Source organism: Cyrtonyx montezumae, unplaced genomic scaffold, assembly GCF_038088225.1.
Source record: "Cyrtonyx montezumae isolate F1298 unplaced genomic scaffold, pur_monq_1.0 scaffold_15, whole genome shotgun sequence".
NCBI classification, from domain to species: domain Eukaryota; kingdom Metazoa; phylum Chordata; class Aves; order Galliformes; family Odontophoridae; genus Cyrtonyx; species Cyrtonyx montezumae.
In genome coordinates this window covers 5,845,291-5,871,169 of record NW_027071881.1, presented here as the reverse complement: position 1 = coordinate 5,871,169, position 25,879 = coordinate 5,845,291, and the positions used below count along the sequence as shown (strand labels likewise).

The 25,879-nt window shown below is 46.6% G+C and overlaps 3 protein-coding genes across 4 annotated transcripts; 1 reads left to right on the top strand and 2 right to left on the bottom strand.

Annotated features, from left to right (window-relative positions):
- The first annotated feature begins 47 nt into the window (after positions 1-47).
- Positions 48-6,365, top strand: SMYD4 (SET and MYND domain containing 4). Its single transcript, XM_065731866.1, has 10 exons — positions 48-213; positions 281-422; positions 529-618; positions 1,352-2,501; positions 2,770-2,952; positions 3,264-3,427; positions 4,129-4,261; positions 4,684-4,800; positions 5,147-5,270; positions 5,939-6,365. The coding sequence occupies exons 1-10, from the start codon at positions 83-85 to the stop codon at positions 6,087-6,089; spliced, it is 2,385 nt and encodes a 794-aa protein (XP_065587938.1). The 5' UTR covers positions 48-82; the 3' UTR covers positions 6,090-6,365.
- A 372-nt stretch (positions 6,366-6,737) lies between these two features.
- On the bottom strand, positions 6,738-13,745 carry SERPINF1 (serpin family F member 1). The gene is made up of 8 exons (XM_065731867.1): positions 13,451-13,745; positions 10,839-10,924; positions 10,223-10,424; positions 9,988-10,143; positions 9,016-9,219; positions 8,070-8,212; positions 7,511-7,721; positions 6,738-7,140 (listed from the first exon to the last, which is right to left on the bottom strand). The coding sequence occupies exons 2-8, from the start codon at positions 10,914-10,916 to the stop codon at positions 6,881-6,883; spliced, it is 1,254 nt and encodes a 417-aa protein (XP_065587939.1). The 5' UTR covers positions 10,917-10,924; positions 13,451-13,745; the 3' UTR covers positions 6,738-6,880.
- A 2,908-nt stretch (positions 13,746-16,653) lies between these two features.
- SERPINF2 (serpin family F member 2) lies at positions 16,654-24,896 on the bottom strand. 2 transcript variants are annotated; one of them, XM_065731842.1, is made up of 9 exons: positions 24,871-24,896; positions 22,913-22,976; positions 22,175-22,237; positions 20,796-21,192; positions 20,356-20,499; positions 20,025-20,228; positions 19,043-19,185; positions 18,244-18,448; positions 16,654-17,708 (listed from the first exon to the last, which is right to left on the bottom strand). In XM_065731842.1, exons 1-9 carry the CDS (start codon positions 24,879-24,881, stop codon positions 17,383-17,385), a joined length of 1,557 nt encoding a protein of 518 aa, XP_065587914.1. In that variant the 5' UTR covers positions 24,882-24,896; the 3' UTR covers positions 16,654-17,382. The 2 variants fall into 2 exon arrangements, with proteins under 2 accessions (XP_065587914.1, XP_065587913.1); XM_065731841.1 differs by lacking the exon at positions 24,871-24,896 and adding an exon at positions 24,031-24,243.
- Positions 24,897-25,879: the final 983 nt, after the last annotated feature.

Sequence of the window (25,879 nt, the reverse complement as noted above, 5' to 3'; positions counted from 1 at the left end):
CGCTGTACGGCGGAAGTGCGCTAAGGGAAAGCCGTGCTGCCCCGCTGGGCGCCGCCATTAGAAGGTGGAGAGGGAGCAAGCCATGGCGCTGCCGGTGGAGGAGTGGCGGCGGAGCGCTGCCCGGTGCTGGGCCTCACTGGAGCCGGCTCTGAAGGAACGGCTGGCGGCGGCCCCGCTGGGCGAGGCACTGCGGGTGGGCTGCGGCTACCTCAGGTCAGCGGGGTGGGAGAGGGAAGGGTGAGGTGGTGTTGGCCGCGGTGCTGATCCCCGTGTCCCGTAGGCCCGAGGAGGCGGCCCTGCAGAAGCTGTGTGGCCGGGCTCGCACGGGCAAGGAACCGGCGGCAGCTCGCTTCTACCGGGAGGAGGGAAACCGGCGGTTCGGCCGTTGTTGCTACCGCGATGCCGTCCGGCTGTACTCGCAGGTATGGGGGGGAGCGCTGGTGTGGGCCTGGAGCGAGGGGGCCTTCCCCCCCACCACGGGGCTGAGTTGTCAGCCCCATCCTGAGAGGTCTGCTCTGTTCCCTGCAGGCCGCGGCCCACGAGCAGCCCCGCAGCCCCGGGGTGGCCCTGTGCTTCGCCAACCGTTCTGCGGCCCTGTTCCAGCTCGGATGCTTTGAGGTAAGTCAGGCCTGCAGCCGGGGCATGACCCTTCACCTCGTGTGTAGCAGGAGTGGGGAACAGGGCTAAGAAGAGCAGGACCTGAGGTACTGGCACGTGGCGTTTGCACATAGAGCTTTGAGTCAGTGCTTCTGCAAACCCTGCGGTGATGTCTTTTTGGTTGTTAGAATGAGAGACTGTAGGTCTGTGTCTGGCTCTGTCAGCAGAGGGGTGGCAGCAGGGGGAGGGGTGGGATTGTCCCCCTCTGCTCTGCTCTGATGGGGCCCCATCTGGAGTGCTGTGTGCAGGTCTGAATCTCCTAGCTCAAGAAAGATATGGAGCTGTTGGAGAGGGTCCAGAGGAGGGCCATGAGGATGATCAGAGGGCTGGAGCACCTCTCCTGCAAAGGCAGGTGAGGGATCTGTGCTTGTTCAGCCTAGAGAAGAGAAGGCTTAGGGGATACCTGATCATGGCCTTCCAGTACTTAAAAGGAGCTTGTAAGCAGGTGGGAAATCAGCTTCTTATATGGGTAGATAGCAATAAGATAAGGAGGAATTGCTTAAAGCTTCTATCATTACCTAGGCATTGCTGCTTTCTTTCTAGTTCTGCATTAGGAGTTTTATCTGCTTGACAGATTGGCAAGCTTTCTGTCCATAGCCAGTAAAGAGTCTTATTAAAATGCGCTGAATCTTACACGGAATAAAAAAGTACATCATTTTCAAGCAGCCTTGAAAGTCCTTGTCTTTGTTTTTAGGTTTGTTTGGAAGATATTGCCAGGGCTGAAAGTCATGGCTATCCAGATAGGCTGCTGCCCAAGGTCTTGCTGCGGAAGGCTGAATGCCTGCTGCGTTTGGGGAGGTTACAGGATGCAACAGAGACCTTCACTGCAGTGGAGAATAAAATGGCTACAGATGGGATTATGGCTAGTCCTATCCACCATACACTACTGAAAAAGTTAAGTCAACTGAAGAATAAAATACGTGAGGAGAGCTGTCCAAAACCTGCACAAGAAGCACATGGTGTTATTCAAAGAGAGTCAGAGATCTGGGAAGAGAATGGCACTATTTCAGGTGCATCTTCATCTTTGAGCTTGAATTTCAATCCAGAGAGAGGACGTCACTTGGTAGCCTCCCAGGACATCCTGCCAGGACAGGACCTGTTGAAAGAGAAGGCTTTTGTCAGCGTGCTCTGCCCAAGTGAAGGGGATAGCCTTCTTCTACAGGACAGCAGTGAAACAGTGTGGGATGCTCAAGTCACTAATGCAGATCTTTTTTGCCACCATTGTCTGAAGCAGCTCTTAGCTTCTGTGCCTTGCTGTGGGTGTAGTTACGCAAAGTACTGCAGCCAAAACTGTGCAGATGTGGCATGGGAGCAATACCACAGGACAGAGTGCCCCTTGGGAGCACTGCTGCTCACATTAGGGGTCTTCTGCCATGTTGCCTTAAGGACTGTTCTATTAGCAGGATTTTCAGAGGTTAGCAGGCTGGTGGAACAGTTGCATGATAATGACAAGAAGAACCTTTTTAATGCTGAGGCAGGAGGTAAACATCCCAGTGATGCAGGAGCTGGAACTGAAGGTATCCCTGGTTGTAATGATAATGGCCAGTACCAGAGTTCTTACCAAGCTGTGTTCAACCTTCTGCCACATATTGAGAAGCATAGCCCTGAACATAAATTCCTCTGCATGCTGAGTGTAGTAGCTATATGCAAAAAGTTGCAAGAAACTGGTCTAGAAGCTGCTGTTCTGAACAGGAAGTCATCTGCAACAGGATCAGAACAGAAGGTGTGTGAAAAAACATCTGATGAACTGTCCCCAGAACTGATGATTATGGCAGAAGCAATGCTGAGGCATGTGTTGCAGCTACAGTGTAATGCACAAGCGATCACTGTAATGCAGGAGTTAGGTAAGATAAAAAAAATTAAGCTCTTCCTTGTTATTCATCTCGTTTGTGTGAAGCAGAGAGTTTTAAAAAGCTCCTATTGCAGATGGGAATTAATAGTTTAATGTCCTGTCCCATCTCAGTCTGTTCTCTGGTGCACATGTAGATGGTATTTAGCTATTCTTTGTTCCAACGATGTACCAGCAATTTATCTAGTGGTATCTGTGGTTGCATAATTTGCATGGGTTACAGAGCATTTGTTCTCAACATAGTATTTTGCTTCTGTCTTTAGAGTCTGGAGATGGTACTGTTGTGAATAAGAAGCCCGTGCGCCTGGCTACAGCCTTCTTTCCTGTCCTCAGCCTTCTGAACCATTCGTGCAGTCCCAATATCAGTGTGTCATTCAGTGGGACAGCTGCCACTGTCAGGGCATCACAGCCAATCCCAAGTGGTCAGGAGATTTTTCACTGCTATGGTAAGTATTAAGTCTCTGTCTCAAGACACAGACTTCCTTTCTCCTCTACTTGGCAGGCTTACTGGTAGCTAATAATATCATAATTCCCAGTGTAATGCTGCTGGAGTCTTTGTTTATGTATGAGCCTTGATCAAAGATATCAAATCAAGTTTTTTTTATCTGCTGAATCCAACATTATGCTTTCAGTCTCCAGTTCTGTGCTATCCAAAAGATACTGTATTTTGTCTCAGTTTTAACAAAGATAGATTTTAGTCTGCTATTTAGGAGCTGGACTTGTTCACTGCTCTCTTACCCTTGGTGTCCTTTTGCAGGGCCTCATCGGTGTAGAATGAGGGTTGCTGAGAGACAACAGCTTCTCAGTCAGTATTTCTTTGAGTGCCGCTGTCAGGCATGCCTTGATGAGTTAGAGTCTGATGTCAAGAGTGTGCCCATGAGAAACTCATTCTGCTGCCCAAGCTGCCAGGCTTCAATGCAGGTAGTTCTTCGATGGTTATGACTGTTTAACCTTATCAGGATGTGTAATGTTTGGGCCTCTGGGAAAGTCAAGATTTAAAGGCCTGAGTTTATGACCTCTGCTGCGCAAGTAAAAGCCCCTGCAGAGTGAGAGCAGTATTTCACTGTTCTTACTAGCTTCCTTGCAGTGCTCTTGCTTTCAATCTTCCAGCATTATAGGGAAAATAGTGCCCTTAACAGGGAGTTAAAATCCCTTTGTACTTGCAGAAGGAATCTGATAATATCGTGGCCACAGTTTGTGGGGTGGATGTTATTTAGGAAAGAAAATGGATCCTGGAGTCTAGGGCACAAGGTGTTACCTTCAGGGTCCACGTGTGGTCAGATTCACACTGTCTGCAGCTCACAGGATAGAAGTGGAAAATGCACGTGGTGTGTGTTAGATGAGAAGTCAACGCAGTATATATTTTGTATGAGGGTTAGTTGTGTATCCCTTGAATCTGCTTCAACCTAACCTATGGTGGGCTCAGACTGGCCTGTGTAGCAGTCACAGCTATTCCTGGAAGCTTCACCTAAAACCCAAGTGAGTTAGCAGCAGTTTACAAGCAAGCCACCTGGTTTCTCAGCTATATTTAGCATCTCTGTAGCATAATACAGAGGTATGGAGACTGTAAGCAAGTCTTGAGTTGAATGTGAGCAGGAATGATCACAGGGATATCTTCACAGGGAGAAGACATGCTTTGTTGTTCGAATGAAGCTTGTGCGCTCTTAGTCAGCAGAGGGAGATTGTCACGGCGCTTACTGGACCTTCAGCAACAAATGGAGAAAGCATTAGAGCTGCTAAGAGACAGCAAGGCTGGTAAGGCTCAGCTTTCTGCTTTAAGGTCAGCAGGAGGCTAGTTATAGCCATGAGATGGCACTGTTGCTTATGTAGTTGGGATCCGCTGGCACAAAGCCTGATGTCCCTGGGGACTTGAGCTTTATTTTTTTTTATACCTCTGATCCGGGTGTTAATCTAGGTCACACGTTGTTCCACAGTGACTAAAAGAACTCAGGATAACTTTGGAGTTATGCATTTTTGGGCCTTCCTTTCCTGGAGTGAGTCTGGCCAGCCCTGTGTTAAGAATAAGTGGGGTTGCAGAGGAAGTAGATGTTGAATCCTAACCAAATCCAGATATAGTTGTGTAAGATGCAGAGATGAGTGGACTGAGTTTGTTACGTGACTCATGGCAAGCTGGGGACTGGCCAGCAGGATGAATTTTTTCATACTCTATTTTGTAGATGAAGCTATCAGAATGCTCCTGAAGTGTCAAATGGATGCTAGAAACTTCTTGTCACCAGAGCATTTGCTAATGGGAGAGCTGGAGGACCATCTGGCACAGGTCTATGCTACTCTTGGTACGGCATCATCTTCCCACTCAAAATTGTCTTCAGTTTGCTGAACTTGGGATTTAATTTGACTAGTGTTTTCCGTGACTACCTTTTTCACTTTTTTACTACTCCATTTCTCTAGTTTTGACAACATAACTCTCAGACTGATTTTGCTAACATTCTCAGCAGACAAGGACTAATGATGTGATCTCATGTTCTTCTAGTTTCCTTGTCCTGGTTCAGAGAGCAGCAGCCTCCCAAGAATACTGTAGACACTGTTCAACACATTTTGCATGCTGTCAAAACACTTTGTACGACAGTAGCTGTAAAAAGTTATCATTCATAATTCTTTGCTTGTTTATTTTTCCATTAGGGAAGTGGCAGGAAGCAGCCAGACACCTGGAGAGGAGTATTCAGTTTGTGGAAATGCATCATGGGCCATCAAGTGTAGAAATGGGTCATGAACTTTTCAAACTGGCACAAATTCTCTTCAATGGGTAAATTTGTTTTCATTCTCTCTCTCTTCCCTGCACCATTCATGTGTATCCAACACAGTATCGTGGCAGTTAGTCCTTGGCATCTTGCAGGGCACAGGGCAGTTTGGCACAGGTATAAAAGTTGTCCAGTACTCAAGTACAAGTCAGTATAACCTAATGGGGTTTAGTTATGCCTTATGACTCTTTGGACCCATTCCTCATCTTTTTATTTGTCTATTCTTTCTATTCCCTGACTCTGTTTATTCGCTGTCCTATTTTATTCTGACAACTAGTCACCCCTGGTGTTTGCACTTCAATTGAACAATGTTGTTGACATCTTTTCAAATAACAAAATGAAATCTTGCTCTGTTTTGGCCCTCCAGTAATCTCCTGATTACTGCAAATCTTCTAACAACACATCTCTTTAACAGTCTGAATTTTAGCATGAGCTACAGTGCAAAAGTAGGGGGTGCAGATACTCAATGTTTTAAGTTTCTGTCCATCTACTTCCCTTATTTGTTATTTTTGCCCTTTCTCTTTGCAGCTGAAATGCATGCTATTTTTCTTGGTGCTGAAGGGCGGTGGAGGGTGAGATTTATAGCCATGAACAGGGTGGGGTTTCTTGGAAGGAAGGTTTGAGGGTTCACAGAGATGAAGCAGTTATTCTGTATATTCTCTTCTTATTTCAGATTTGCAGTTTCTGAAGCTCTGAGCACAATTCAAAGAGCAGAGAAGATTTTATCAGTGCACTGTGGTCCACAGAGTACTCAGATCCAGGAGCTGCAAGAGATGAAGACCTGTCTGTTAGAGCTTCCCAGAAGCATCCTTCAGAGGACTTAATTTCCCTATCAAAGGAAGATTCAATGTGATCTTTCATCAAAGCTAAGTTTCATGTGGTAAGGTTGTCATGTAGTACAAGCTGGAAAAATGTGTGTAACAATAACTTGAGTGAAATCTAAGATGCTCTTTAGAGATACGATTGTAAATAAAATGACCAGTTCTAACATGAGGGGTCTGCGTGTGCTGTAGTGGAAATAGATGCTGCTGTGGGATTTCTGCATGAGGCTGAAGCAAATGCTTGAGATGCTTATGTGTATGTGTGTTTTTAGAGATATGAACCTCCCGTGTGTGGTATTCTGTTGGTCACGAGCATTCAGTCATCCAAACCAAAGTGCCTTTTGCTTCTAATGCTACTGACGCACTTTCATTCTTATCAGGTTGGAATGGATGAGACAGCTGGCTGGGAAGTGCAGACTCACAAGCTGTTAGAGAGGACACTGCAGAACTTGGAGGGCTACCAGAGCAGATCCAGTAGTGATTAACAACTGGCTTCAGCTTGGAATTTGGGTTAGGGGAAAATACAGTACATACTAGACTAATGTTTGTGTATAGGACAGACCTTCACTGGGGACCCATCTGGGGAAAATGGGATTGTGAAGGTATGTGACGTAGACAGGACAGTCTTTCAAGGGAGAATACAGGGGAGGGTAATAGCAAAAGCTCTTTTATTGCAGCATAAAGGCATAAGATTTGCAAGTTGTGTCTTTGTGCAGCAGAGCAGGGAGCCAGCATCTCTCCCAGTACCACCCTTTCCACTTGAGTGCTACCACTGCAGATTGCTGTGAAGGTATCTAAATGCTTCTGGGGTCCAGGATTTTGCCAATGAAGAGGAGGGTTCCAGTGGTATCATCTCGCAGCACAAGAAGGAATGGTCTGTCCACATGATACTCTATGGGGAAGGTCAGACGAGCAGCATTCACTCCAGGATTTGGTGTGGATTTTTCCCCATCTTCACTAAGCTCCAGAACTGCCTTGTGTTGCACATGAGATACCTTAATAGGTTTGGCAGAAATCTTAGTAAAGTCAGGTGATGTGAAAAGTGATTGGAGCCCTGGAGGAAAGAAAGAAGATTCCATTAACTGAAAGCAGGTGGGAAAGCAGCACTGCTAGTGCTGTGATCCAGGAGGGCACATGTCTGTTCAGGCAGAGCTTAATGGGGGTAATGGAGAGAAGCTTACATCTTTTTGTACTGTGCTTCTCCCTCTTAAATCTCAGAAACATTGTATGAGCTTGGTGGAAATGTCTGATTAAAAAGTTGAGGAGTCCTGGGCTGAGGTGGTTTAGTTGTTGGTGAGATCTGTACAGACTGAGAGTGGTACCAAACTAATAACCCACCAGCACCATATTCCTCTGTGAGCAGGAAGCAACTTGCCTACTACTTTCAGACCTGACAGTCTGTAGAAAGAATGTGATGTACATACTTGTCTCCTTTAGAGTGTTGCCAAGTGCCTCTTCATAGTTCATCTTCAGTTTGGGCAAGCTTAGCACAGCATGGACTGTCTTCAGCTCCCTGTCTACATCATGAACAAACTCAGAAGTGAGGCTCTCCTCTATCAGAGTCATATTCTGGGTCACTTTTGTAGGCAGGAAGAACATGGCGCTGACTCCTCCTGTCAGTGGCAGCTGGGCAATCTGGAAGACCAGTTATAAGTAAGAAAAGGACATACCCCATGGACTGGTATGTCTTCTTTGAACTCACACTATAGCAAAAGATTTGTTGAAAGAAACTCCAGCTTTAAGTAGACCAGTACAGGCGAGTAGGATCTGTGCACTGTTTGAATTCTGCACTGATTATCACACAGCCAATGTAAAAGCAGAAAGAATATTGTAAGAATCAACAAGCTGCCTTTCAAAATGGAAAAACTGCAAAACTAGCCTGATGGGTGGAGCAAGGCTGTCTTGTGGAATGGCTTAACAGCTAAGTGTAGCTCAGCCTGTTCCTCTGTAGGTTTAGATCTTGTGCAATATTTGCTGTCTGACCTTGCAGTTGAGCTCTGAGTCAAAACCGTATCGCAGTATGGCTTTGGGGTCTGACATCATGGAGACTTTCACAGTTCTGTCCTCATCCAGATGGAAGTCCTTCAGGACAGTCCTCTTGGTGTCAAACTTGGTTTTCCAAATCCCTGTGATTTTTTGAGAGATAAAATGGAAGATATTCTGGAATGTGAAACTAGACTTATATCTGTGGCTGAGTAGTCCTGTGCCTTATATATGATGTAGTATTTGTTCCTTAAAAGTTGAGGCTTAAGTGAATGATAGAGATGGAAATTGAGTCTATTGATTTACTGCCATTCTTAGGCCCCTCCTTTTCATCTGAGAATTGGATAAAGGGGAAATAAAAAATCAAGCCAGTGTATGGGTGGAGCAGCCGTTGGGAAGTTGTTGTCTACTTATGTAATTACAAAACTATTTTAAAGGATAACAATTGTGTCAATGCACAGAAAGCACTGCTCTCTCCACCTTTGTTTTGCTCCTTGTCTCTAAGCAATAATTCTCTGGGACATAGGATTGTGTAGGTGCTGGCTTGGAGTGTGTTCTAGAACAGCTCTCCAGTATTTCCTACATGCCTTTCAACAGTGGCAGTAAGGCTGAGCACAGCCTTTAACCTCTGCCTTCCCTAAATGTTAATACTTTGCCTTTTGCCATTGAGTTTTGCTTAAGCTTAAGCTTTCCTCTCTGGTCTGTTACTGCTAGCAGGTCAAGATTCGGTTTCCCAAGAGTAATAATTCCTCTGTGGAGGACTAGCTTAGCTCAGGTAACATGAATTTTTTTCTTACTTATTGAAAGTGTGCTCAATCACTTCCTTCTTATATTCAGTACCTTTAGTACCTTATTTTCTCTTTTGGCACTGAGGTCATTCCCACACACCTCTTCTTAACGTGTGCTTAATAGAGCCTCTCTATAACAAAGTGCACAACATCCTTACCCTTGAAGTAAGCAGCCCCAGCAAGGAGAATACTGACATCTGTGGGCATGTCCTTCATGAAGCGCAGAATCCTTCCCCTTGTCTGCTGCCGTACCCAGTTGTTGATTTCTTGAAGGTCTAACTGGGTATTGCCACTCAGTGCCCTCAGACGCATTTTGTAGGACTTCTCCAGTTGGCTGTGGAAAGTAGATTTCACCCTCAGTCCTGGGAAACAAGAAGATTGATGTTGCAGTTAGCGTCCTTATCAAAACAATCTCAAGGCAGCAAATCACAGTCTAAAGCACAGCAGCAGTTCTCTCATAAAACAGACCTGTGGCTGTGTGTACACTGAAACCTGCTATGAAAAGGAATGACTGACAGTGCATGGAGGAGACCGATCCAAATCCTAAAAGCAGCCATGCTGGAGTATGGAATAACCCTCTCCCGAGAAGGCTTGGGCACAGCTATTCCTGCATCAGTTGTCTTTCTCCAGCGCAGCTTACTTCAATCTATTGGATTTTGAGAACTAGCTGGTTTCAAAAGATAGCTCTTAGGGTTGTTGTTTTTTTGTTTTTTTCAGCAGATGTTCACTGCATATCTCAAATATTTCTGCAAGTAACTAAACAGAACACTGGCTGAATGCTTTGACCAAACAGGAAAATGTCATTTGTGATTCCTGATAGTTAGCAGCATCTGCCAGGAAACCTAGAGTGAAAGCAGAATCCTCATAGTGAGTTTCTTCCAGGTCTTCTGCATCCTCGTTGCTCTCTCACCGGTATCTTTTGGACTCACGTTTGGTCTTCTCATTTATTTGTATGTACACAAACTTCCCAAGGCTCTATCTGGAGCAGGAATGCATTCCATGCACTGCCTGTGTTGTGGCTCAGTGTCATGTCAAAGCCAAGGTGTTAGTGTAGTATTACTCGTTCAGTGTTTTCTACCTGCTGCTAGTTATGTAGGTAAATTGTGATAGAGGGGAAGAAGGACGTTTACTTTTCTCCACAACGATGCGGGAGGCACTTTTCAGGCTCTTCTCTGGCCCAGTCACACTGGCCAGTAGGTCCTTGTAGGTGTTGTGCACCTCAGCTTTGTTCAGTAGATCATAGAAGAGGGCACGAGAAATCACATCTTCTGTCCGTTCTCCAGCCCCTGCCAACAACAAGGACAAGAGTACAAAGGAAGGCCTGTCAAGTCGAACAGCACGAGAGGAAAAGGGGCAGGAACTCACCGAGTGAGAGACCAGAAAGAGCAGTGGCCAGGCTGAATGGAGACAGCAGCACGTTGGCAGTGGCTGTCTGGCTGGATTGCTGTCGGTACAGGTCATAGCCAAAGTTGGAGACTGCAGCTGCCAGCTTGTTTACAGGGCTCTTATAGAATGGATCTTCCTCTTCAACCTCACCGACGTTCGTTCCATCAGAGGTGGGAGAGCTCTAGCAAGTACAGGGAGCACTTTGTTTAGACTTGCAGTTTACAAGAACAGGTACAGTTACTATAAGCATTTCAAAGGCAAACAATCTGCAGATACTCTCTTGTAATCCCCAGAAGTATTAGCTTGATCTTACTGATACAGGGAGAGCGTAGAATAGTGACTTCACTTTACAGTGTCCCAATAAAGCTGAAGGCAGTGCTCGGGTTGGAATCCACTTCATCTGCCTCACAGTCATCTCCTGATGTAAGTGCTGTGGCTTTAACTATGTAAAGCAGTAGTTAGTCTCATTACGGTGCTAAATGCAAACCTAGTAAACTTAGGAGGATGGTGCTTAATCCTTCCCTAAGTCTTTCTAAAATTAAATTATGTCCTCCAAGCATCTCTCCCTCACTCTCTGCTGCTGTCTTCTACTTACCTGCCCGGTAGGTGAGTTCTGGGATTTACTTGGGACAGTTAGAAGACCCAGGAGAAGGAGAACAGCTGGAATCTGCATGCCTGAACCTACAGAATAAGAGCACGACAGTTAGTTTGAATAACTGAGAGGAATGCATCTCCACCACTACTGAGTGCTGTATCTGGCTGTGACAGGAGCTGCCATGACATGCTGCTGCTTGTCCTTCTTGATTGTGAAATGCACACCTGATCTTTGCTGGGTTTTCTTCACCTCTAGCTTGAAGTGTTCAGCCATCCTGGCTCCAAGGACTTCAGAACTGGGCAAGCACTCATGCCTGGGTGTGTCTCAACACATAAGCAGATGTGTGTGGCCCAAACCACACTGATGCTGGCAGCTACTGAGTGCCAGGCTCCAGAAAAGCATTAGATCATAACTTCTCAGTTCTAGGCTAAAAATTAAATGCATCAGAATGCATAGAAGCTAACAAATCCACACTGTTAAATGGGGCAGAATACAAAAACCAACTGTCTACTGTTCTGATAAACAAGTTCCTGCCTCAGGCAGTAGTTTATCATGATTCTTGTGTCTGCAAGTACTTGCAAGGCTACAGAGCCTAGATGAGTCCTTTGCTTCTAATTTGCAGTTGGATAAAAGACCAAGCAGAGTTTTCTTAAAAGATAGTGAAGAAAGGGCAGTGTGCAGATACCTAATGTTGGACCAAATCTGGAGAACAGGTGGAAGTCAGAGCTTGGCTTATTCAATATGTTGGAGGTGAGAGAGAAGTACCCAACTATCCAAAGCTACAAAGCTACTTCCTTCTGTAGAATCCACTTTTAATCACTCAGTCATTGGCATATGTGGCTCCTCCAACCAGATCTGCCTGGTGCAAAGGGCAGTGTGTAAGCCAGGGTTTCACTGTGGGTGCAGAGCTGCTGCAGAAGTGTCATGGCCCGGAGAACAGACGCCACTGCAGCTGGTCTGAAGCAATATTTATATAGATTCCCAGAAATTAAAGGAAGAGGGTTGTGTTTAACTAACCCCTGTGATCCAGGCATCCAGTGAAGCAGCAGAAAGAACATGTGTTTCAGATTAACTGCAGCTATAAAGGAAAGACGCCTACTGGTAGAAATACAACTTAAAGCCACGTGGCTACAACAGCCACAGGTCAGGACCTGGTCTGCTCAGGAAGAAGCTTTCCTTTGGTGAAAGGCAGTTCAGTGCTGCTCTTTCCTGCCAAAACCCTTTTCTTCTGGAGGTAGTTCTGCCTTGGAGAGAACAGTATCACATTGGAGGTTGTAAGTTTTTGTGTGTGTTTAGACAGCGTAACATAGAAGCAGCACTTTCTTTTCCCTGTGCTCTTGCATCCTGTGGTCTCTTGCTATACCAGCTATTGAGTAGATGAGATTTTCTGGTGCAGGATGTGCCTATCAAGAGGATTTACAATACAGGAACGAACCAACACGTTTGGTGGTATGATAGTGGGTACGATGTTGGGATTGCTTGCATCATTGTGGAGTTGTAAAATGATCAGGCACCATGCTGAAACAGAGATGAGAAGCTCTGCGTGCACCTAAGAGCAGCTCACAGCCAGGGCTCAGTGAGGATGCCTGCACCAAGCAGTTCTTGCACGCTGAGTGGAAGAGGTTTGGCACAGTCCAGTCTGGAGATGAAGGTTTTCCATAGATCATAACCTTTTTTCTGTAAAGAAAAAAAGGCTCAACACAATCCCTGCTTCCAATATACCGAGCTCCTGGGAGTACAGCAGCGGAGATTGGTTCTGCAGATTTGTATTGTTTTTGCCAGTACTGTCACCAGCTTCATATTTCTCAAACTTTGCCAAAAAACAATTTCCATTTTAGAAAGACAAAGCCTTTTTGCTCTTGAACTGGTCTGAACATCTGGATTCTATTTGTATGCCCTTTAGCACACAGCCAACAATGCTGAGTGAGAAGAATTTGGTGGAGCAAAGGTGGGATGGTTTCAGGAGTGCTATTAAATCTGTGGCTGCCTTTAGAAAGAAGAGAAGCAGCAAGAGCATGCAGCGTGTGATGTTGCAGTAAGGAAGATAGAGAGTGATGATAAATGAGCTGAGGGGGAACTGTCTATTTGTGAAGGACTGCAGGTGCTGAGTGAAATGTTTTGCTTTCCATCTATAGTGATACAAGTCTCAAACTGTTGATAAATACTTCTGATTTTAGGGGTCCTATGAAAGGGCACCCACGAGTTCAGACTGCTCTCTGTGATTGCTCCACCCCACGGCACTGACTGCTTCTGAAGTGCCATGCATCCACTCGATGTAGAGGATTTGACTCCCACCCAAATTGTTGCCTTTGCAAAAAGAAAAAGCCTCTTTCCAGCTGCAACACAGGTACTAGAAAAGGCAGAAAAGAGGGGGAGGGAAAGAAGGGGCCCCAATCTCTGAGCACTCCTCCGCTCCAGAGGCACAGTGGTGCCCAAGGATGCTGCTGGCTCCCAGCCCCTGGTGATGCTGCTCACCTGGTGGGAGTGCTGCTCTTTGACACCTGCACCCCATGACCCCCCCCAGAAGCCCCCAGCCTCGTCCTTGTGCCCTCTGCTTCCTCGGCTGCTGGCTGCCGAGGTGGGCAGCACACGCAGCCTCTGCTGCCCCTTACCTTGGGCTCCTCTCGGCCGCCACTGCCACAGGATCCCAGTGAGTGTGAGCCGGGGACAGTGCGGGCTCAGCGCAGCCACATCTGCTTTTTGCTGCCTCCCCGGCCCAGCCTTTAGCAGGCTTCAGGTTACAGCTTCCCAGGGAGCTCTTAAAGTGCTCTGCTCCCATTTTCTTCTGCTGTGATCCTCTCGCTTAACTTTCCAAAGCAAATGTGCTTTCTGTGATAAGGGCTTTCTAACAGCTGAAACGTGGGGCTGAGCCAAGCGTTCAGCCTCTTCTTCCCTGCAGTGTTTCAGCAAGGCTTTTATTCCCTCACTTCTGCCCCGTGTCACATGAGGGAATTCCTTCTCTCTGTTGACACAGCATTGTTTAAAGATTTAATGGAGAGGCTTGTGAAGGAGGAGTGGGATTCATCTGCAGCTTAAAGCAGTTTTGGGGAAGATCTTCAGAAGTGATTCTACCCAGCGATAGTTGCTAGTGGAGAAGTTTGGCATGTACGTGTCTTAAAGTTTTTGGCCCCCCAAAAAAGAAAAGAAAGTCTTAATTAAAAAGAAGATTAATTAAGAAAATGTTGTCGGACTTTATGGAGTGACAAGAGGTCTGGAGGATGGAGGAGGCAGAGGTTGTTTTTCTTCATAATAGAAGAGTCACGGGGAGCAATCATCAGTATGTTTTTGGTGTTTAGACTGTAAAACTCGTACTCCACTACTGGAGAAGATGAAAGACAAGTGGATTTTTATGAAGTTAAATGGTAAATTAATGGAAGACAGGTTCACTGAAGTCTAATGATGGTCAGATCTCACATCATGCTCAGCAGATGGGAAACAATGACAGAAAGTAGTTTTTCTGTCCCCAGTTCTACTTTCTTGGTTTTCTTCCTCAGTCAGTTGTTCCTAGCTCCTAGGAGAGATTGACAAGTTGCTGCCTGACCCAGTACACCGTTTGTCTGCTTAAAAATGCTGAAAGTAAATAGTGCAGTTATGCCAGTGTCCCCAGTCTGGGTTTGTATCGGGATGTTTTGGGCTCTTGCATTGGCCTTGTACAGCCCCTCGGATAAGAGGGAAGGATGGTTTCCGAGGAGCAGTAGCAGCGGTTTTTGCAAGTGGGAAAAGCAAATCAGGGAGCCTGCTTTGTGATTAATCAGTGCTTCAAAGGTGACCTTTCTGACATGAAGAGCAACAGCTCTGCTCTCAGCTGCTTCTCGGCTTGTGTGGTGAGAAGTCATCTGCAGAGAGATGTTTGCACTCCTTAGTCTTCCATCGTCTGCTGGAAAACAAGAGCATGAGCTGTGGAGATCACTTCTGATGCTGTTTATCACTCCTTGATACAAATATGGTATTAAAATACATTTTATGGGAAAAAATAGGATTTTTTTTTTTGTATCTTGTCTGTATCTTCAAACGAAAGCTCTTCTTTTTAAATAAAACCTTGGTGTAAAACCATTTAAATTGGAGTACCGACTGCACAGAATGTTATAGCCTAAAGCAGGTAGAGCAAGCATATCCCTGAAGTGGTGTGTTTGTTAATCCCTTGATTCTCATTACATAAGTATCAGTTCTGTTAAATCAGTAGAAATATTTTACTGTTGTTTTTTTCGGATTCAAGAGAGTAGACAATATGCTGTCTGAACAGTGCTGTGCAAGCTCTGACAGTAAGATGAATTTGGTTTAGTAAGAAAAAAAAACATAGTATTAAAGATATTCAGGCTTATTTGGTATTCTGAGCCTGCAGTGCAGGTGAGTTATGGAGCAGACGCCCTGTGCTAGTCATGTTTCAGAGCAGAGCTCAGTCAACATGAAGGCTTAGCAAAGCGAGGTGGAAATTCCTGAGCAGAGACATTAATATTACTTTGCATTTTACAAACTGCCTCTTCTGTGGAGTCAGTGGAGTCTTAAGGTTGGTGTAACTGATCATTTGTGCACCAAAGCACAGTCATGGGAGGCTGCTCTGCTGACAAATAAGATGAAATTAATAGTTTGACAGGAATAGCTTGGAGGAGGAGGAATGGCAGATAGGAGGAAAATAGGAAATAAAAACCAAAGTTGAGAATGAGAGGGGGGAAAAAAAAACATTATAGAAGAAAGGGAACTGGAGGGCAGAGCTGTGTAATGGAGGGCTTGTACTTTTGCACAGGTTGCAGTGCAACAGAGTGGAATGACATTGTGCTGGGAAAGAGAGACTACCCAAGGCATGGGATGGTATTTCTGAATGTTAGAGATGAATCTGTATAAATAAATGAGCTGAAGTGTACCCTGTGGGCTAGAGCTATGCCTCTAGAGTAGGGCTAGATTCTTGTGGGTTTACTTGTTGGAATTATGTATCCCCATAATTACACCCTCATTTTGAAGGGTACGTGTCATTGCATTGGTCACAGGGGTGGGCATTATCTTTAGCCATTTTTCTTCTTTTAGGCTACAAGAAATGTGTAATTGCAGGTTTGAGCCAGTACTTTTTATTCCCTAAAGTCTCCTGCATCCCTGAAATTCATGGTTAGTGAGTCAGTCCTTCTCTTATTCCAGCAGATGGTGCAGACTATTCAGGGACGGAGGCTCCCAGAAGCATTCTGCTCCTTCCTTTGAGGGAAGACAGACTTCCCGAGTTAGGAAGACTCTGCCAGAAGGATGGCCCTCCTGCTTTGTAACCTCTATTTCACAAAAACAGAGCACCATACTTTTTATCCAGAGGCTGAGGGAGTCTGGAAGCAGAATCTGCTACGGAGAACCATTGCTTTATAGACAAATAACTGCACCATGGCAGGCAGTGGTGAGCTGGTCTAACATTTTTAAGTGGTAATAGATAGTTCTGCAGGGTGGAGAGTTCCCAATAATTCGGGTAGGTTGCTCCAGCTATGCACAGCTGCATTAGAATGAGAAGCCAGGGAGCTGTGCCTTAATTCAAGGAATTCTCCCCATTTCACAGAGCCAGCTCTGAGCGAGTGAGTCAAGCACATTCTGCAAGTGAGTTAGCAGTTATTAGACTCAGCCCTTGGACAGTCCTTACTGATTAGCAATTATACCTCATAGTTCATCTTATCCTCTGTGACAAAGCGTAGCAAAGAGCAGCTCCTTTGCAGGGGCCCCTCTTAATGTTGTATCTTTCATGCCCAGACTATTTTCTTTCTCCTAATCTTTGCAATTATTCAAGTTGCTTGCCTGTTTCCTTTCTCTTGTTGAGTCCTTCGATGCAACACCGTAAGCAAATGCATTCTGCTTTACTCTTTATTATTTTGCCAACATAAAAATTACTAAAAAACGCTTTATAAAATAAGCCTTGAAAAATCTAGTGTTACTCAAGAACCTAGAATTATTTTCCAGGAATGGGACTGGAGGTAAAGGGACTGGGTCCCCCCACTGCAGACCCTCCCGCAGCAGATTGTAACAGCCAAGGAGTGGGAAAAGGCAACGTCTGAGAAGAGCTTGTGCCTGAAGTGGCTCTGACTCGTCGCAGAGAAGACAACTGGTTGCTAGTCCACTTGATTTAGAGGTCATTTCCTAGGTGGGTACAAACAGACAGTTTCTAGAGGAACACTGTGAGGAAGGCATGTTCACAGGAACCAAGGAAGGAAGAGCAATATTAATATTTCTGGCTGCTGTCCAAGCTGCCAGATGCTAATGATGATTTCAGGCTATGGTGGACTCTAATAAGAGCTTAATAAAGACTCTAATAAGAGTCTGGGGACACAGAAATCTCCCTTCCAGGACTGAGAGGCAGAACAAGCTTTTCAGGGTCAATAGAGGGGAGCTCCAGCCAAGAAAAGCTTGTCAAGGCTGGAATGGGATATCCCAGGACTGGTCTGTAGGGATCTGGAAAGGAAAAACAGCAATGAATTGCCTTCTGTGGCCTCAAAGGGAGATCACCAGCGGTAGGAGGCCTCTCTTAGCTGGTCCAGAGGGTCAAGTAGCAGTCCCAGAACACTTAGGCTTTGCTCCTCTCTTATTTGGGCATGGTGTACTCGTTGTCATCTGTTGCATCAGGCAAGTCCTGTGGCTCTTTTATCTGGGGAGCAGCATTGGGGTTCGGGTTCTTTACACTGCCTATAAAAAGTGGGATGCCCATTTCTTCTTCGAATATCACGAAGATAAATGGCCGGTCTAAGCTGAAGGCTGAGAGCGAGCGTGATATCATGACACTGGTAGCAGCAGAGGCTTCCACCCCATCTTCTTTAAGCTCCATGGTAGACTGATGCTGTATACTGGATACAAAGAGAGGCTCATCTGAGATCTTCTGGAGATTTGGGCTTACGAACAGTTCCTGGAGGCCTGCAGAGAAATGACCCTAAGTTAGCCTTCCCCACCAGCTCTGATTTATGTCAAAGCTGGCTGAAGAAATCAGTTCCCTCATCTGTTTTTACATGCATTGTTACCTGTTATTATTTATTTTTAAGCAGCTTGCAAAACAAAGTGAGTTCTGTTTATTCTGAGACGCAGCGTACGGTGTTTTAAGCCCTCAGTTCTAGGTTTTGCTCTCTTAACAATTTATATGTTTTGGACTCCCATTTTCAATTAGAAAAAAAAAAAGATAAGTTGACACATGGCAGGAAGTTGGTCTTGGCTACAAATAGGAGAAGCTTGTAAAGATGGGGAGGAAGTGAACGTTAGAGCAAAACAGTTGGTGCTAGGCAAGCAAAGAGTGAGGAGGAGAGGAATAAGGAGTGAAAGGGTTTTGATGTTATCTGGAGCAAGCTGTGAGGCACAGCTTTCGAAACAAGGATGGCAATTTTTAGTGTCATTGAACATATGCCACAGAGATTGATCAGATTCACTTATTCTGCACAAATCCTGTTAGAGGCCTTACCCATGTGACTGAGAACACTGTTGAGCTCCAGGTGGTAGTCCAATTTTAATTTGGGTATCTTCACTGTGGTGGGCACCTCCTTGGGGAAAAGCTTGCATAGCTGTCTGTAAGGGAGGTTCTCCAGCACGTGGGAGGTATTCCAGGTGTACTGGTTTGGTACAATGACCACAAAGCTCATGTTACCCTTAAAAGGAAACTTGGCCACCTGGAAATAAAACCAGCCAGAAGAATTTATGGAAGAGGAAGGAAGTGGGCAGAAAGTAATGCTTTAAATTCACTCTTTTTCTGATTTGTCTACAGAGCCAGCCTAGACATAGGACAGAAACAACCTGCTGGGAAAGCGTCCAATTTCTTCGGGGGGGGGGGAAGAAAGTTCGGTGGAATAACAGCATCAGATTTTAGTATCTGGCCACAGACTGGTAAGGAGGGAACACGTGGCAGGGTGGAAGCTCACATTGTACCCACACTTCTTGTAGCTGCATCCTGAAGGATTCCAACAGTACATTGTGTAGGGGAATTCCTTTCATTATTTCCTCATTCATTTTTAATCCAGAGCTTTAAAACTCCATTAGTTCTCACTTAGTGGGAATACCTGTTTGTGTTTGTTTTTTTTTTTTTCCCAAAAACTGAAAGCAAAAATTTGACATTCTTAGTGGAAGCAAGGACAAAGGACACTTATTAAAATTTTATGCGTGCTATCCTTATTAAAAAGTACTTGGTTTGGGTTTTTTTGGAAGAAATAGCTGCAGTCAGTGAAATAAAACAGAAAGAGGAAACTCCAGTCAAAACCTGTATGCACCTGAATGTCCTGGGACTCCAGTGTAAACCAGCTCAAGGGATACCGCTGGGCTTTCATCATCTCAACTGAGACCACAAAATTATCATCGAGGTGGAATGCATCTGGTGCAGTGAAGCTTGCATCAAACTTATTCCTCCAAAACCCTGTCAAAATTCAAGTTGAGAATCTGGTGAAGTTACTTGTGGGTAGAAAAACTGAAATTACAAACTGCTTAGCTGACACTTTTCCTGTTGTGAGTTCTCAGACAAAGCAGCTAGTGGCCAGGCATGTAGAAATGCAGTGAAGTCAGTACCAAGGCTACAAGAACCCTTAGCAGCCCTTATCTTCCAGAGGGATTATGGAATAACAAAAGGAACTAGGATTAATCCCTGTGCCTCAGTGTGGGAGATGACTGAAGGCTGTGGAGATAAGCTGTGTATGTTTAAGTGCTCTGAAAAAACAAGGAGTGTTGCCTTTGTGCTGTGTACATTGAAACAGTGCTCTGAAACCAAGCAAAAACATTTGCAGATTGACTGTGGAAGTGTTTGGCCTTTGTTTTGATGCACAGCCCTCAGGAAGTTAAAAGAGGAAGATGCACCCAACCACCATCTGTAGTCAGGGATCCACAGAAGCTGCCTCTGAGCTGCGTGGTTGTTGGTGTATAGTGGGCTGAATGTGACCTGGTTTGGTTAAGTTGAGCAGTGATGTGCTGCTGTCTGGGATCCTGAACCAGGATGCAGAAATACCACAGGTTCCACCTGCTGCATTCTGGCTCTGCAGTCAAGTAACATTTTTAGCACTTGCGAAACAGTTGGGAATCATTACTGTAAAGAAATAAAGTAAGAGGAACAGCAGATGAACAAGAAAAGAACAAGCAGATTGGCTGTCAGGAAGCAGTAAGAGGAGATGCCATTCAGCTACAGCGTTGGTGGAAAAAAAATAGTAGATTTCTATCTATTCCTCGAGATGATCAGGCTTGAGAAGTAAGACCTATGGTACTCACCGTGGAAATGGATTGCATTGAGCAAGAGCATCACTGTGTCTCCAGGGAGCTGCTGTAGGAAGGTGGGTATTTGCCCATTAGTGGCTTCCTTAATCCATTTGTTTATGGCTGTGAGGTCATCCTCACTGCTCCCAGAAAGGGTCAGAGGCTTTGCCCCATAGAATTTCTCCGACTCCTCCAGGAACTTCTCTTTGACTTCAGATCCTGGCAGAGAGGAAGAAGTACATATAAAGTCACAAGACCTTCTGAAAACATGCTCAGTAAGCCAGCCAGTCACTGTCACTGGGAGTCTGACCCTGCATCCCTACAGCTGCCCTGTCCCAGCTCTCACCTTTCTGCAGGTATACACGTGATGCGAGGCTGAGCGTGGCTCCTGCCAGCCTCCTGAGAAAGCTGCTTAGCACGTGGTGGAGACAGGGCACAGACTCCAGGTGCATCACTTCCAGCAGGTGCTTCTCTGTCTGATTTGCTGCTCCTAAAGCACAGTCAAATCCCTGTTAGTTCATGCCTATGTAGTGGAAAACAGGGACATTAGCTTGGCTGCCTCGTCCTAGAACATACTGTGTAGTGCAAGAGATTAGAGGAGTCAGAGTAGGAGCCCTCAGAGGGCAGCTTCAGTTGAAATAGTACCTAATTAAAGCTGCTAAAACAAGATTAAGTGGAAGGTGATGTATTTAATCTTTGCATTTTGCACACTGGTTTCCCAGTGCCTCCATCAAGGAGGAAGGGGTACAGGGAAGGGCAGAAACAAGTGTTTTTATGGTAAGTTACCTAGTGCCAGGTTAGACAGGGCGAGGGCGATGCTGAGGGGAGACAGGATCATGTTGTTCCCATTGGACTCATGCTGGACCTCTCTCAGGAGATCAATGCTGAATCTCATCAGTCCACTCGCTAGCCTCTGCCTCTTCCTCCAAGTTATGTCGCAGCTTTCCTCTTCATCCTCTCCTTCTTCGGAAGAGAGAGTTTCCCCTGATGGTTCCTGTTCATGACAGCTGACAGCCCCAGCTGTGGCTTTATCTCCTGGGCTCTTATCATCCCCAGCATCAGCTGGGGTGGTGATGGAAGGTGATGTTCCATAGGTCTCACGTGTGCCTGCCAGCTTTGCATTTGGCAGGCTTGGGATGGCTCCTGGCAGAGCAGACTCTGCATCTCCACCGCTTTTCAGGTCCTGGGGAGAAATGAGAAGGATATAGCACCAGGAAAGAAGGAGTCTTACCTCATTAATAGGTTTGACTATACAACTAAACAGGTTGAGAAAACAACATCTCTGCTCTCATGGAGTATTTGCTTCAATTTGCCTTTTAATTCTGATGTTAACAGCACCTTGATGACTTTGGAAACCTACATCTTTTATGCCAGGAAAATGGCACTGAGTCAGGGTTCCTCCTCTCCTGTTCTCAGGACCCACTCCTGGCTGTGGGAGCAAGAGCCACCACCTGCTCAGCACTTGTCCTATGCTTCACTGTTTATAGATCCATCATCCTCAACCTTGATTTCACCTTCTCACATATTCTGGGACTGCAGATCTGCCTCGTGCACTGGTCAGCACCCTGTGCTGCTGTCACAGCCGTGATCCATTTTGGCTCAGATCCTCCTCCAGGCATCTGTCTCTTCTTGACTTGTCTGGTTTATTCCATCCCTTTTCTCTGCAGATTCCTCATTTTCCAGTTGTCTAAGCTTTAGCCTATAGCACTGCTGCTACTGTCCTCACATTTGCATGCCCTTAAACACATGCTTTTTTTCCTCAGATCTTTCTGTTCCCACCAGCATCCGGATGACGTTCCCCTGCTGCAGGAGCACTGCTCTATCAGAGCCAGGCACAATGGGTAGCACCAGCTATGAGTCTTGCTCCCTGTCACCCTCATATCTATCTGATTTCTTCATCTTTCCTTATCAGAAGTGAAATCATTCACTTACCCATCCCTGTGCAGTCAGCCACTGACATTTACTCCATGTGCTGCCCAGCTGCCTAGTCTGGAGCTTCCAACACAGAGGAGCAGAGCAGCAGTGGGTGAGGCAGGAAGGGAAGTCTGCAGTAAATGGACTTTTTGATTGCACTGACACTGCTCAATTGCACTGCTTGGGCTCGTCCTGGAAAACCACTCCAAGTATAACAGCGAATCCTTGGGATGGAAACAGTCATTGCTTACCTTCAGGTCCACAGCTTTGTCTGAGGAGAGATGCTGTTGCTCAACAGCATGTGCCAAAGGAAGCTGGAAAGAAAAACAAAGTCAGGTTTCAGATATTTCTTCTGAATTTCCAGAGCCAGCTGACTCTGCCCCTATTCCCAACACATTCCCATGGGGCCTGGTCAGAAAGGGGCAGCAGCCTGGCTGCAGCTGCCCTGAGGTGCTGTAGGAACACGGGGGCAAGCTTTAAAATGCAGAAACAGAGACAGTGGGGTCCAGTGAGGGGACATGGAAATGAGCAGGAGCTGGGGGAGGCTGCAAGCACTGGGTTTGTTTAGAAAGAGACTGGGTCAGAAGAGTACAAAATAATGTATTCTGTAGGCAGTTTTGCAATCTCAGATCTGACAGAGATCCAGGTTTAAAACAGAGGGGAAAAAAAAAAAAAGCTGTTATTAAAACAATGTCCTGCTAAACTCTGAATGTCACAGTCACTACATACAATCGAAGCCAAGTTTCCAAAGATTTTCTGCAGAAATCCACTTGGGTAATGGAGATATCTACAGCAATTATAGATGGGAAAAGCTGAGAAACCTTTCCCTGCTGGCTGTGAGCTTACCCCAAAGCAAAGGAACAATCTCCTCCACCACCCAGCAGAAGCAGTGGGCAGTGTTGGCCCCGCAGGCTGGAGCACAACTTCTCTGCCCTTGCCCTGTGCTGACTGGGAGAGGACCTCAGGACAGCTGGAGGGGAACAACTTACCCTTGGATGACTGTGCAGAGCAGATAGGGAGAGCAGGAACAGACCCCAAAGCAACACCATATTTCTGGAACAGAAGGACCAGCCGAGAGTGAGGAGTTATTTCCAGCTGCCTGGCAGCAGCAAGCTGAGCCTAGTCAGGTCTACAGGGAGAAAATTATCAACCTGGCCAAACAGGTTGGCGCAGGAGCTTGCAGAAAGCAACAAGGAGATGAACAATGCTGCACAGAAACAACACAGGACTCCTGGGTCCAACGCCAAGGCAGCGAAATCAGAGAGGAACAGGGACCCGTGCCGGAGCAGAGCTGTAAGCACAGTCAGAATCTTACAGGACCTTCTCCTGCTTGGAACCTGTGCTTCTGACCCTGACACCCTCATTCATTGCGAATGGTACTTCCCTAATCAGTCCTACACACACTGTGCATGTGGGAGAGGACAAGAGCCTCTGCTCCTTCCCTTTGCAAACCACTGAGGTGTGGGCACAGCATCCTCTTGGCTGCGCCCAGCTCCTGGGAGAAGGGCTACTGACCTGCCTCAGCAAGTGCTGCCTGGATGGGGCTTTGCAGGTAGAAAGCACAATACCAGAAGGATTTACCAGCAATCAGTCCTGGAATAGAAAGTCCTCCCCTTCCCAGCACTTGCCTTCCCCTCTTTGCTGGCAAACCCAGCCTCTCCCACCCCCGCTCTCCAGTTCCAGTATGGGACAGTGGCAGCTTCCAGGGCAATCAATGAAACCCCACCCACTCCCTGGCCACAGCTTCGACCAACTGCTTTTCCTGCTCAAGCAGAAATAACCCATCTTCTCCTTAACACAAACACTACATGCCAAAACCCAGGCGTCGGCATGGCTGCCATCCACTTAACTGCTGGGGCTGCTGTTCGCTCCCAGCTCTTGCTGGGGCTGTGACTACTTGCCCAGCAGAAGCAGCAAAACTTAAGACTGATTTCATTCCCCTTCACCCAAAATCTTGCTGCCACAACCCCATCCAAACACCCCTATCCCCCCCACGCACAGTGCCAAACCTTTAACTCTGCCAGGTTCACTCTTTCCCTGCTAAAAGCACTAATGCTCATAAGAAGAGCCCCCATTTACCATCAGACTCTCCTTGATTTCTCCTCACCTGAGGCTGTCGGCGTCCACGTTGGAGCTGGCACCTGTGTTAGCCCAACCAACAGCTCTGTGTGGGGCACAGCTTCCTGCCCAGCCCAGCCCTCCTACCCGCCGACCTTTGGCACCACCCCCTATTTGGGAATTTGGCAGGCAAATATTGACTTACAGCATCCTGTTAAACATTTGTTTGGGACAGGAGAGGGAGTCTGTGGAATATTTGGGGATGGGGAGACACTTTGTGATGCTGCCACTGCAAGGCAACGTTAACCTTGAGTTCTCCAGCTCTGAATCACATTGCTGCTGCTGGGAAATGCCAGCTGTTCCTAGCAGCAGCTCTGCTTTCCACGTACTCCCTGTGCTGGGAATGCACCCTTTTATTCATAACTTCAGTGACAAATCTAGGGCTTGGTATTTACTGCCACAGGGCTCTCTGGTTTTGGTATTTTCATTGCAGAAAGCCTCGGATGCTTCCTCCCTCCATCCCAGGTGCAGCAGCAAGCACACAGTGCTGTGTTCAGCAGATGGTGGGTGCCCTGCAGAGCAGCTGGTGTCTCCCTGGGGCACAGCAGGAACCAGGGCCCTGCAGCACTGCTCCAGTACAGAGGAAAAGGCTCAGGGACAGGCAGAACCCCAGCAGGGCTGTCCTGGAGTATGTGGTTTTGTGCTGTATGCAGAAAAAACAGTAATCCCTTCCCAGCATGGGATGTGGCTCTGGCCATGTCCTCGGTGCGACATGAGATCCTAAGGCAGTGGAAAGAAATGGAGACAGAAACTACTCCAGGATGCAGCACTGCAGTGCAGGGAGCTACTTCCCTTTGGAAAGCAGGTCCTTAGCAGCATGAGATCCTACCTTACATCCATGGCATCTCCACAGCATCCCTCCTCCAGGAACACAAGCGATGCCTAAGTGCACAGCCGTAGCCTCGAGTGCCAGAGCACAGCTACAGCTGCTGGGCAGCACTGCAGCCAGGCTCCCCCAGCACACCCAGCATCCCCACACGCACTTCTCTGCCTCTCTTTCAAAGAGTTTATTAGAAGTCAATATTTACATCTATTGCAAATGGTTAATAGGCAACACGGGACTGAGAGCTCCCCTTGGATGGGGAAGGATAGCCAGGGCCAACTGCTCACCACCACACCTCTCCCTGAAAGCACAGGGCAGCTTCCCAGCTCCCTGGCAGCTCCATGGGTGCCCCTCTTTCCCCTCCCAGGACAACCCACAGCAGGCTCCTCCTCTGCCCAAGATAAGAGCTTCCCGCTCCCCTGATAACAAGGATGGATGGGAAAAGGGCTGCAAGAGAAGTGAGGAAACTGCTCCTGCTGCTGGGTCAGAGAGCACTCTCCTCACCTCTGGGTCACACAGGAGTGGGAGCAGACAGTGCTGTCCCAAAGTGAAGGTCAGAGGAATGCCAATCTGGATTGTGACCTCAGGTTCTCAGTCTGTGGTGGGAAGGGGTAAAATTGAGCACCTTTTTGCTGTTTTGTCTTTCCCAGAAGTCCGACCAACTCAAAGGAGAGCACAGAGGATGAGAAAGGGAATTATCTTGAGAAATGCTGCCAATGCATAGCACACAGAGCATTCCTCACCCCACTGATAACTGCAGCTGGGGTAGGAACCAGCAACAATCCATCCGTAGCTTACAGCTCCAGAAGCAAAACTCCTGATAGAAGCATCCAGTTCTGGCCTTCAAGACCACCCCTCTGCAGTTCATTCCTAAATCACAGGATGAACCAGTGCAGCAGACAGGGGGGCTGTACCTTGGCTGCCTTGCATTCCTGCCTTTGCTCCAGGGCCAGTAAGGCAACAGAAGAGCTCTAGTTAACCTTTCCTCCTCCTGTGCAGGCTCTCACTCAGACAG